Below are 13,858 nucleotides of genomic sequence, written 5' to 3' on the forward strand. Positions count from 1 at the left end.
CCCTGCAGGTCGGGTATTTTACACCCGTGTTTTGAGAGACCGGAAGTCAAAGTCCCCGCTATTCCGGACTTGGGGGGGGGGGGTGCATATACAGTTGGCTGGTGCATAAAAACATCTAAATAACCAAAAAAAGTACTCTGAAAAATACTCTTGTTCTTTTTGTTTTAATAAGCACATGTCATTGCATTTCTTGTGATAATAAAAACAAAATTTAGTCTGTTGTATGGAGTCTGATGCTTGATGATGCCAGTGTGTAAGTGATTATTTTTTACAAATCCAAAATCAATCCTAAGTTATGTCTAAATACAGTTGCATATTATGTTAAACTGATTCAGGTAGATTTATTAGATTTATATAAGTTGTATCAAACTTTTTACTAAAAGCAGGGTTATTTATTATTATGAATGATCGTCATATTAAAGTACGTTTTAATTATATAAGAAATTAGATTTATCCATATAATGTTTGTACTAAACACGGATGAATAAATAGTATGTATTCCAACATTTTCCCAATGTCCGTTAGAGGTTCAGTTCAAGATGGCATTAAAATGGGTTTAAGAGCAATTATTTTGAACAATCTTTCTCATTTATATTGAATATAAGGAAAAATATATTTTTCGCTCTTCGCTCGCTTCGGTTTTTATGAAAACTGACAAAAAAAATATTTTTTTTTTCGCTCGCTCGCTCCAATTTTTTTTGGCAAAAATCCGAGGAACTAAACATTAATTTGGTATGGCCTTACGCTCGGGTCGGATTGAACCTATCTTACACTTTGCTTGAGCTCTTTTGTGCGTAGTAAAAACAACTGGCATATAGATATGTGATTATTTGTGGTTGTCATAGATATGCATGTAGTGATTTAAAATATGTATATGGTTTCATTCTTTAGGTAGTTCTGAGGAGAGTGCAGCATTATTTCTTGAATGCATTGTTAAAACTTTTTAGGTGCCATTTGAAGCGAGAAATGATTTATTTTTATTATAAATATTGCCACAAGACAAGCTTTCCAGGTTCATCCCAACCCTCTCACAGGGTGTTTTGCTTTCCACGCTCAGATTGGGATGAGCCTTTCTTACACTCATGGCCATTGAAGATACTTATAATCTTTGCCCGTGGAAAAAGATAAGGATTTCCAGCATGGTCAAATATTTGGATCTACTTATCTGGGGTGGGAGAAAAATGTATTCACAGTCTGCTATTGTTTTGTTTCTTAATTCGAACCTTGATGAATATTAAACATGAAATCGTTTTCACTTTTGTGATTTGTGTTTATCAGTGAACCTACGTGTGTTGTTTTCCTCGTCTCTAACATGTCTGTGCTGCCTGCCCATAACACTTGTGTTATGTATAACACATGATTCATCACAGATTAGTCTGGACATTTGTTCTAAACATGTGTCAATTTACTATGAATGAACTTTTTTAGAAAATATATTCAAAAAGGACATCCATCAAACTGCTCTTGGTTGGTATAGTATAAGTGATTTATTGAGAAGACAGCTTATTAGGTGATTAATCAGGATTACTTCAACATTGATACTTTGTCTGATCTTAAATGTTGTTGATTTGGAAAGGTATGCTGTTGACCAGTAATAGGCTGGAATGATCTGGAAACCAATATTTTGAAATACATTGAGTTGTTACCATGCTAGATGTTGGATGGCAAACACTTTCTCTGTTGATTTATCCCAATCCTATTTTATACAAAAAAAAATAAAAAAATCCATTCCCTTCCTCGTGAGGAATTATTTGCTTTCTCTATTTCTGTAGATCATTCCTGAAGTTCTTAAGATACATCACTCCCTTCTGGTATTTGTAATTATGTTAAATAGCCATATCTTGTACATTGCAGGGGTCAGCGACAGGCAGTTTATATGTAGATGATTACCATTCTTTCAACTATAGGAAGGGCGAATATTTACTGCGCTCTTTCTTATTTCAACACAATGAATTCCATAGCCAGTAAGTAGACCCTTGTATTCTTACTAATATATTTCACAACCAATACATACATGCTGTATTCAGTTGAAATATCGATCATCATCACTATGTGCTACTTGTATGTTATGAATTTGATAAGATATAAATAACTTCATCAAAACTGTGACAGTTGAATATAAATGTGCACCTAAGTTGAAACTATATTCATAATGGAATCCATTTGGTGTCAGTTAGCATGCATGTATTTATAACTATAAAAATGCAAATGACCATGCAAATGCCCCATATGTTGGTGTGTGATATATCATCTGGTACAAAAGACTAGTTTACCACTGTAAAATTGCTTTGACGAAAAAGTATTATTGCTTTTGTTTGCACTTATTTATGAACAATTATCGTGTGGACAAAGGTATAAAATCAAATTAGGCATAACAAACTATTGTCATGATAGGTCTATGTCAAATTTAGTCAAAACTGAAGGGCACTTGACTTTAAGATGAGTAAATTTGTTGCACAGGAAAGATATGCCGAGCAGTTTGATAAGCATGATATCTGTTGTTTTTAAGACTTTAAAAGTATTTGTGCCAGTCTTGCAGTCTCCTAGGTGCTATTTCAAATCCCTGATGGTTGCCATAAATCATGATGAAACTACTTGTGATAAATCCAGAACCTCATTAATTATAACATTGAGCCAATTTGATTATTTTCTACAGTAACAGGGCAAGGACCTGTGCACTGATCACCAATTACCTAAGGGCACCTGTATATACAAATTACGCCTCACAATAAACATGACATAGAATAAATGGTTCATGGTGTTTCCTTTTAAAGCTCAGTAAACTTATCATGTTAAAATTCAACTTTGATGAGAACCATTCAAGCCAAAGTGTATACTGTTTTTATTTCACCATTTTGGGGATGGGGTTGGGACTTTTGCCTAGAATGAAACAATCATACTTACAAAAAAACTACAAAGATATAATAATGTGGTAAATGTTCTTTTCATTAAGTATACACCACTTTTTTCTTTTAATACCAAAACAGTAGTGTTCATTTAAAAAAACAAAATGACAAAAAAATTAACTTCGGAATTTTTACATTTGGGAAAAACGTGTATGTTTGAGCATTGGGAATGAGGCCTGATTTCACTGGTGTACATTGCCTGTGTTTAGACTTGCGATTCAGTGTTTGAAAATTTCCTACACAAAATATGAGAACTGTTTATTGTAGTGGAGATACAGTACATTACAAATATGAGAACTATATATTGTTGTGGAGATAAGGTACACGGCAGATATGAGAACTGTATATTGTAGCGGAAATAAGGTACGTAACAGGTATGAGAACTGTATATTGTAGCGGAGATAAGGTACATAAGAGATATGAGAACTGTATATTGTAGCGGAGATAAGGTACTTAACAGGTATGAGAACTGTACATTGTAGCGGAGATAAGGTACATAAGAGATATGAGAACTGTATATTGTAGCGGAGATAAGGTACGTAACAGGTATGAGAACTGTATATTGTAGCGGAGATAAGGTACATAAGAGATATGAGAACTGTATATTGTAGCCGAGATAAGGTACGTAACAGGTATGAGAACTGTATATTGTAGCGGAGATAAGGTACATAAGAGATATGAGAACTGTATATTGTAGCGGAGATAAGGTACGTAACAGGTATGAGAACTGTATATTGTAGTGGACATAAGGTACATAACTGGTATGAGAACTGTAGATTGAAGTGGCCATAAGGTACATAACAGGTATGAGAACTGTATATTGTAGCGGAGATAAGGTACATAACAGATATGAGAACTGTATATTGTAGTGGAGATAAGGTACATAAGAGATATGAGAACTGTAAATAACAGGTATGATAACTGTATATATTGTAGCGGAGATATGGTACATAACAGATATGAGAACTGTACATTGTAGCGGAGATATGGTACATAACATATATGAGAACTGTATATTGTAGCGGAGATAAGGTACATAACAGATATGAGAACTGTACATTGTAGTGGAGATAAGGTACATAACAGGTATGAGAACTGTATATTGTAGCGGAGATAAGGTACATTACAGATATGAGAACTGTATATTGTAGCAGAGATAAGGTACATAAGAGATATGAGAACTGTTTATTGTAGTGGAGATAAGGTACACGGCAGATATGAGATCTGTATATTGTAGTGGAGATAAGGTACATAAGAGATATGAGATCTGTATATTGTAGTGGAGATAAGGTACACGGCAGATATGAGATCTGTATATTGTAGTGGAGATAAGGTACATAAGAGATATGAGAACTGTATATTGTAGTGGAGATAAGGTACATAAGAGATATGAGATCTGTATATTGTAGTGGAGATAAGGTACATAACAGGTATGAGAACTGTATATTGTAGTGGACATAAGGTACATAACAGGTATGAGAACTGTATATTGTAGCAGAGATAAGGTACATAAGAGATATGAGAACTGTATATTGTAGTGGAGATAAGGTACATAAGAGATATGAGATCTGTATATTGTAATGGAGATAAGGTACATAAGAGATATGAGATCTGTATATTGTAATGGAGATAAGGTACATAAGAGATATGAGATCTGTATATTGTAGTGGAGATAAGGTACATAAGAGATATGAGAACTGTATATTGTAGTGGAGATAAGGTACATAAGAGATATGAGAACTGTATATTGTAGCGGAGATAAGGTACATAACAGAAATGAGAACTGTATATTGTAGCGGAGATAAGGTACATAAGAGATATGAGAACTGTATATTGTAGCGGAGATAAGGTACATAACAGATATGAGAACTGTATATTGTAATGGAGATAAGGTACATAAGAGATATGGGATCTGTATATTGTAGTGGAGATAAGGTACACGGCAGATATGAGAACTGTATATTGTAGTGGAGATAAGGTACATAAGAGATATGAGATCTGTATATTGTAATGGAGATAAGGTACATAAGAGATATGAGATCTGTATATTGTAGTGGACATAAGGTACATAACAGGTATGAGAACTGTATATTGTAGCAGAGATAAGGTACACGGCAGATATGAGAACTGTATATTGTAGTGGAGATAAGGTACATAAGAGATATGAGATCTGTATATTGTAATGGAGATAAGGTACATAAGAGATATGAGATCTGTATATTGTAATGGAGATAAGGTACATAAGAGATATGAGATCTGTATATTGTAATGGAGATAAGGTACATAAGAGATATGAGATCTGTATATTGTAGTGGAGATAAGGTACATAAGAGATATGGGATCTGTATATTGTAGTGGAGATAAGGTACACGGCAGATATGAGAACTGTATATTGTAGTGGAGATAAGGTACATAAGAGATATGAGATCTGTATATTGTAGTGGAGATAAGGTACACGGCAGATATGAGATCTGTATATTGTAGTGGAGATAAGGTACATAAGAGATATGAGATCTGTATATTGTAGTGGGGATAAGGTACACGGCAGATATGAGAACTGTATATTGTAGTGGAGATAAGGTACATAAGAGATATGAGATCTGTATATTGTAGTGGAGATAAGGTACATAACAGGTATGAGAACTGTATATTGTAGCGGAGATAAGGTACATAACAGGTATGAGAACTGTATATTGTAGTGGAGATAAGGTACATAAGAGATATGAGAACTGTATATTGTAGTAGAGATAAGGTACATAACAAGTATGAGAACTGTATATTGTAGTGGAGATAAGGTACATAAGAGATATGATAACTGTATATTGTAGTGGAGATAAGGTACATAAGAGATATGAGAACTGTATATTGTAGCGTACATGCTAACTCTGTCCATGCAGATTTGAAAGGAATTCTTTGTTACATTACAATTTTCATGTAGCAGCCATTTATTGAATGCATTGGCTCGTACATGTAATGAAGAAGAATAAATAAAGGTCAATATTGCAAGAGTTATAAACAAAAGTTTTATGATTTTTCATCATGCAAGGTTGAAATGGCTTAAATGATTTTAGCAATTTCCAACATAATTTAACTACACAATTCTATAATTAACTCCTCACTTAATTTGAAACTTGAACCAAAATATTATTGCATAATGTAAAGTCATGGCTGCAAATGCTCCATACATATAAAGGTATGGTTCTAAATTGATTGCAAGTAAAATACTTTTTATGTGTTGAATTTCTCTTTACTTCAGCAGAAGTTTTGCCTTTGTTTTTCAGGAACATATATTTTTTTCTATAATAAGACTAGTAAAATCCAGACCACTAGTCCTGTGAACTGGCACGCAGTTCTTCTGGCAGGATTAGATGCCATGTAATACAGTCCTTTATCATTCTATCATGAACACACATTTATACACCAATTATGCCAATAGCTTTCTTTATATGAATGTGTCAATTTCTATGTATGATTTAATAGATTATAACTTAGTATCTTCCATGGCCGAGGGTGTAAAATAGGTTCATCCCAACCTGAGCGTAGGGTGTTTTACAGAAACGAGGTTTACCAAATTTCCGCAAAACACTCGGCGCGAGGGTTGGGATGAACCTATCTTACACGAGCGGCCATGGAAGATACTTATATTCCTGAACAATGAAGTTGGCATTGACTTTTTAATGTTGGCTTGAATGTCTCTCTTAAATAACAAGTGCACATGTGCTAACCTTTAATAACATATGCACATGTGCTAACTTTATATAACAAAAAAATTATGCACATGTGCAAGCCACTTAATAAATCCTTTTTTGACAAAGCATGAATTTTGCAGTAATTTTCAGTGAATTTACAGTCATTATTTGTCTGGCTATTGGTGAAAACAATAGCACTAACCCAAAATGTTTTGTTGATTTTGTACATGGAAGTGGACCTTGATGGCCTTTTCGGAACTTGTCCTTTTATAAATACCCCCGAATAATGGCCCTTATTAGGAAATCTTCCTTTTTTGGGGGTGGTCCAGTTTGACCTACATGGTTGTGTTAATGTTGCAGATCTGGCGACCAGTTTGGCAGTTTCTCCACCAAGGAGTGGGTGGAGAAGATTGTGATAGTCGGGCTCTCTACACGCCCAACCAAAGCCACTCTCAATGTTAAAGGTATGTCCACTAACATTTCTTAGATTTGTATAATGTTTATATTATTTCATTCCCTCTATCGAAGTCACTAACAGTTTTGAAGGAATGCCTTGAAAATTTCTAGTATAATGTTATTTTAACCCATCCATCCAAAGCTTTTCTTAACACTTAAATTGAAAGTTTAAGTGGATAGGTCAAAATTATTTTGTAAACCTGTAAATGTTTATGGTTTTGTTTGTGTTTTAAGCATTTTACTTGGCAAAATTTGCACTGATTTGTAACATGTTATTATCCAAGAACATTTTTCATGATAGAGAATCAAGCTATAGTTTTCATGAGCCGTACTATTCTCAAGCCGTAGTATTCACAAGCCTTAGTATTTATGAATATAGTGGTGCAGTAGTAGCATCCAATTCGAGAAAAATATATGTATAGGACATTCTTTCACTAACCTGATAAATATGCTGTGGATTGTTTCATTAGATCCTGAAAGATGAAAAAGTTTTTGCTTGTTTGTAAGTTGTACTCCTTCCGAATTTTTCGACTTTCAGTATCTAATAACGCCATTCTTAGCTACTAAAATGGTACCGATTAAAATGTTTAATCTTGTACACTCCTTGCACATCATGGCCTTAAAAAAACGAAATGCACCGGCTCCATTATATTCGTGAATATGATATGAATCTTCATCAGGTTTCCAGTAGATGCAAATAGTTGGCTTTGTTCGCCTACTTAAGTAAATGTGTCTCAGTATTTTAACAGCTCAAGAATTTCCAGCAAAACAACATGATTTACCTTTCCATATCTGTCCATTGTCATGTTTTATTTGCTGATGTATTTTAGTCGAGACTTTGTTTAGACCTCTGTTAGGTAATTATTTTTATATATTGGCTGTTTTATTCGTTGATGCCATTTAGAATGACTTAGATTTGTTACTGATGGCCACCAAGGTCATCCCTTGTCTCTCTTATAAAGACCATGTTTTGTAACTACAAATATTCTGACCCAATAATGTTATTGAACATAGTGTTTGTAATGACAGTCACAGTTTGCCATCAAACATATATAAGACAATATGTGATGTATTCTTCCGTGTGGTTGAACAACTGTCTCTAAATTATTCAGAATTTGACAAGTACATGTATCATGTTCTGTCCAGGATTCAGTCTATCCTGTGAATTTTATAGTCATTTCCCTTGATTTGAAATTTAAGTACATTGTCAATATACTGTTGTCAAAACTGGTTACATGTATTTCTGGATACAGTCTGGAATGGTATGAGCAATTAACATGAAGATGAATTTGAACAGTTGAGAGTGTTATTAGAGATTCAGAAATAGATGAGGTGTAATTATGTGTTCACTCTGACCCTAACTCTTGGGCATACACAGGGTGAAAAGTGAGTGAGTTAGATTGTGCCTGCCTCATGTTCTAACTTACCCTCATTGATTGTGGTACTGAGACTGGAAATTAGGAGTCTAGTTGTGCAAAATACTAGGGATGACAATATATCAACATGCTCATTTGTTTTCCGAAATTCTAATAAAAAAAGTACAAGATTAACCAGAATAGTATAAATATAATAGCCATTTTGTTTCCAAAATGTATTAATAACTAGTGAAATGTGTTATGACATAACTGTGATAAAAAAAATAATCCTGGATAAAAAAAAATTAATGAACAAGTATGTGAATGAAAAATGAAAATCTGACAGTTATAAATAACAAAAAAATCAATGATTTAACCAATTTTACAATTAATAATGAAACTGTTTAAAGCTCAGTTGACATTCAACCGCCTTGTACCTATCAGTCTTGTGTATCGGTGCATATTGGGGCCCGCATATATTGGTTACATTATCAATATTCTCGGAATCATCTCTTCCCTACTCAACATTCCAGAAATTTCCTTTAAAAGAGAATGTTACACTACTTATATAGTTGGCATAACTTTAACCTTGTTTTAAGGGAATTATGATTGTTCCACCAAGTTTAAAGCTGTAAACATTTTGTCACATTGCAGGAGTGGAAAGCAGTCTACAGCTATCTTACAGCAGCGACAACAGCCAAGTCATTATACGAAAGCCAGGAGTTAACATTGCCACAGATTTTAGTATTAGATTGTCTTAGCTGTACACAAAATTATACCATTCATTTTCACTCATAAAAATCCTGATGTTGTTTTTTACAAGAAGAAGAACTGCATTATTTAGTAACTACTTGCATTCTATTGTCGGTTTTCAGTTAGATTTTATGGTTCTGTTAGACAATCCTGTTATTCCAGTCTATTTGAATTTTTGTGGTGGTGTTAACAGTAGTTATGTGTATACGGAAGTGTTCAGTTGTCCATATTCATAGAACATCTTTAAATAATCTTAGTGAAAAATTCAATGAAAAAATGTTTGTTTTGTTCTTAGTTGAATTTATAGAAGACTTTAACTCTTTTACACGAAAAAGAAGAAAAATTAGCAAGAAAACGACCTGAATAAAAAAATACTTATGAATTAATTTAATGAAAAATAGAGGGTTATACAATATTTACTGTTTTAAATTGAAAATGTTCAGTAATTTGAAAATTTTGATTAAGAAAGTTTTTTGAATACCAGCCAAGGTATGCTACAAAACACTGTTTTCACTAGAAATGTGCTGGGAGTATGGCCTCATACATATGAAATACCATTTAGTTTAGTGTACTATTATTGTATATGCACATTTGTATTACATGTTCATATTGCTCAAACAGCGTTTGGGCTCAACACTTCTAGATTTGTACAATTCCTCCATTATGCCTATTTATTGTGATATTGAAGTGTCTATAATGGTCATGTTGTTGAGTATGTATCCTTGTCATGATCTAGATAGATACATGATGTCGTTCATACTTAAGTTCTAGTTGAAAGATACCAAAGTTGACTCAAACACTGTTATTACTAGGTCAGTTATTTAAGGATTAAATATTTAAGTATTTCTGTTCATCGGTGTGTGAAAACATTTGTCAGTTAGTGTTCAAACTTCACAATAATCAGTGCATTGACCAGATGTTTTCTCAATGATAATCCAATCATAGCCGTGAAAAAGACTTCCAAGACAATTGGATGTAGAAGGGTTAGGGTTAGGTGAAAACTCCGCCATTTGTACAGTGTTGGCTTGTTTCATCGAGGTCACACTTTGTTTGACTGAACACAAGCATTATTTTTGTATTATTAGAGGTATTCCAATGTCAGTTCCTCAGAATATACGAAGGAAGCATTATTAGGGTAAAAATATTGTAGATAAGATGTTCATAATGTATTGCCAATATTTAGCTTAGCTCATACTCAGTATGTATATAACCTTTTATTAACCGGGTGCCATCATATTATAAACTTATTCAACGGCTTTAATTCTAAGTAAATACCAGCACGTGGTCCATTAATCCATCCTTTCTCTTCAAATCCCTAGACAAACTTGATTTACGCAAGGACAATTATTAATAAAAACATGGCTATATAGTGTTCTGTCACATCATTAATTATAAAAATCATTGTTTTATAGTTTCTTTTTGGCATTTTTGCAGATAATTGATTGCTGCCACAAAATGGGTTGGTTCATATGCAGATGATCATGTAACATATGTGTAGAAGATCATGCAACTGATGTGTAGATGATCATGTAACTGATGTGTAGAAGATCATGTTACTGATGTGTAGCTGATCATGTTACTGTTGTGTAGAAGATAATGTAACATATGTGTAGAAGATCATGTAACTGATGTGTAGATGATCATGTAACTGTTGTGTAGAAGATCATGTAACTGATGTGTAAATGATCATGTAACTGATGTGTACATGATCATGTAACTGATGTGTAGAAGATCATGTAACTGATGTGTAAATGATCATGTAACTGATGTGTAGATGATCATGTAACTGATGTGTAGAAGATCATGTAACTGATGTGTAGAAGATCATGTAACTGATGTGTAGAAGATAATGTAACATATGTGTAGAAGATCATGTAACTGATGTGTAGAAGATCATGTAACTGATGTGTAGAAGATCATGTAACTGATGTGTAGAAGATCATGTAATTGATGTGTAGAAGATCACGTAACTGATGTGTAGAAGATCATGTAACTGATGTGTAGAAGATCATGTAACTGATGTGTAGAAGATCACGTAACTGATGTGTAGAAGATCATTTAACATATGTATAGATGATCATGTATCTTATGTGTAGTGGATATTGTTACATATGCGCAGATGATCATGTAACTGATGTGTAGATGATCATGTAACTAATGTGTAGATGATCATGTTACTGATGTGTAGATCATGTCACTATTTACAACTTATGTTTATTTCAAGTAGTAAAGTGTATGGGTGTTGATATTGTATTGGTTGTTTGAATGAAGATCTATTTTACACATAAAAATGTGGTTAAAAATGTGGTTAAATGCTGAAATAAGTGCTTATAGATTGGTAATATATATAATATAACATTTGTTTCTCAATGCAATAGGAGTGCTAAGAAAAATTTTGCGGATTTCAGTACTACTGCGTATGGATGGTTAATAAGTAGGACAGGTACCCTTAGTATCAGTGTTAACAAATCTCCATTATCATTGTAAACAAATGAGTCACTTGTCATTGATCCGTGATTGATGAGGTTAAAATGGAGATGCACAGGTCATGGTTGTATGATTCAGTTTTCCATTAAAAGTGCAACATGATGTTTGTTTTGTCATTACAATCATCCAAAGAATAATTGTTGCAAGATTACCTGTTTGCTGTTTCCACCGATCATAATTGTTATAAATCCATTTTACACTTTGTTCAGTTGAAGTTTTGAGAGCTGATATAACACGAGTTATCTGTGCCAATATTTGTTTATGCTCGGAATTATGTGACTGTAAACAGGGATGTCTGGGATCAGCATGTGACTATCACTGGGGGTAAAGGTTAGAGGATGTGGTGATGGATGAGGAAAGTTCAATTTTCCCAGTTATAGTCACGAACACGAGGTACTAGTCACCATCACTGGTGCTTCATCATAGTGTAGGGGCGAACACTGATTTTGTAATAACCTTTAATAATTATCATTGTTTTCTGTTAGATCGTAGACATTACAAATTGAAGTGAAGAGAAGTTAAAGACATACCGTTACCTTAAATATTAATCTGTGATGTTAACATGCTGTTCCAAAGAGATTCACACATACTTCATTGAAATAACATTCAGCTAATGACCCACATATTCAAACATCATACTGCGTAATGTTATTAAGTTTGATATAAGAGTGACTAATAAAAAGAATTGTATTGGAAGAAAATATCCCACTGTTAGTGTTTGCATTTAGGACCCATCCATAAGCATTGATGTGTAAATGTATGGTCATCTTTGAGAATTTGTAAAATATTCTTGGTGAAGTCATGTTCTATAACATCTTTTTGTGATGTATGTATATGTTTAGATAAATAAACATATCAAAAGATACCTTTGTGTTTCTCTATAAGTTATGATAAATGTTCTATTTAGCTCCACTATTGGAAGAATAAGTAGGGCTATACTACTTGCCTCTGCATTTTAGGACATGAGCATTTTCACTAATAACTCTTATATGGTTCATTTAATTCACCAGTATGATCCTTAATACAAATTATGTCCCCTGATGGGTTTTCACTAAGAGCTCCTATACCCTTCATTCAATGGACCTCATACGTCACACAAATGTTGACAGCCAGTATACAATTAGGTTACATAACTCCATGTTATCCTAAATTCAAATTATGGCCCTTTATTAACAAGTTTGGTTAAAGTTTTATCTTTGCATTTTCACTTATAACTCCTGTGGACTTTATACTTCACACCTCACAATTAGGTTTCATAACTCCCTATTATCCTTGATACAAATTATGGCCCTTGATCGACCTTTGGTTAAAGTTTAAGAGCATGTTTTTATTTTCACTAGTTACTCCAAATACCCTTCATTCAATGGACTTCATCTTCACGCAATTGTTGACGGCCATTATACAGTGAGGTTACATGATTACATTTTGACTTTAATAAATGTTATGTCCCTTGAAAAACTTAAGTTTTAGTGCAGTTTTGGGTTTTAAACTATGATCTGAAATGATGTTCAATCAATTGACTTCATACATCACACAGTTGTTCATGGCCATCACACTCAATATCAGCTTAATACAAATTATGGCCTTTGATCAACCTTAAAAGTTTGGTATATGTTTTGGGGTAACTTGGGGTTTTAACTCAGATCTCAAATAGTGTTCATTCAACAGACCCCATTCTTTATACAGTAACTGTTGTTCGCAGCCAAAACACAATTGGGATTCATAACTCCATAAATACCTAGATACAAATTATGGCCCTTGATGGATTTTTTACGCCCCAACAAAAGGGGGGCCTATAGATTTCCCTGAGTCTGTCCGTGTGTGTCTGTGTGAACGTCTGTGATTCTAGTGTGACTCAAAACTCCAAAAGTATATTACCTACAGCCATGAAACCTTAATATAAGCGAAATTGATTTGGGTGATGAAGTTGTGCACGTGGCTTTCGTTTCCTGCTGCACTTCGTTAAACCAGAGTCATAGCCCTTGAATTAGCAAACAATTGGCATTTCTTGACTTGTGTCAATCAAAACTACAAAACTAGGTCACCTAGAGTCATGAAACTTCGGGGAATGTTGTCCTGGTGATGAAGCTGTAGACCTGCGGTTTTGTGTGCTGCTGCACTCAATATCCAGAGTTATGAGTTGAATAAGCAGAAATTAGCAGTTTTTGACTTGTTGAACTTGAAATCTTTCAGGAATGTATTTGATGTTATT

At 33.7% G+C, this 13,858-nt stretch overlaps 1 protein-coding gene across 2 annotated transcripts in view; it reads left to right on the forward strand.

The window, feature by feature from the left end:
• The window catches only part of LOC128208100 (neutral alpha-glucosidase AB-like), a 36,477-nt gene extending 23,966 nt beyond the window's left edge, over window positions 1-12,511 (forward strand). For both annotated transcript variants that reach the window (XM_052911442.1, XM_052911443.1), the window contains exons 21-23: window positions 1,855-1,964; window positions 6,956-7,059; window positions 9,061-12,511. In XM_052911442.1, coding sequence (XP_052767402.1) covers window positions 1,855-1,964; window positions 6,956-7,059; window positions 9,061-9,167 — 321 coding nt within the window. In that variant the 3' untranslated portion in view covers window positions 9,168-12,511. The remainder of the gene's footprint in view (window positions 1-1,854; window positions 1,965-6,955; window positions 7,060-9,060) is intronic.
• Window positions 12,512-13,858: the final 1,347 nt, after the last annotated feature.

The sequence above is a fragment of the Mya arenaria genome, chromosome 11, assembly GCF_026914265.1.
Source record: "Mya arenaria isolate MELC-2E11 chromosome 11, ASM2691426v1".
Taxonomy (NCBI): Eukaryota; Metazoa; Mollusca; class Bivalvia; order Myida; family Myidae; genus Mya; species Mya arenaria.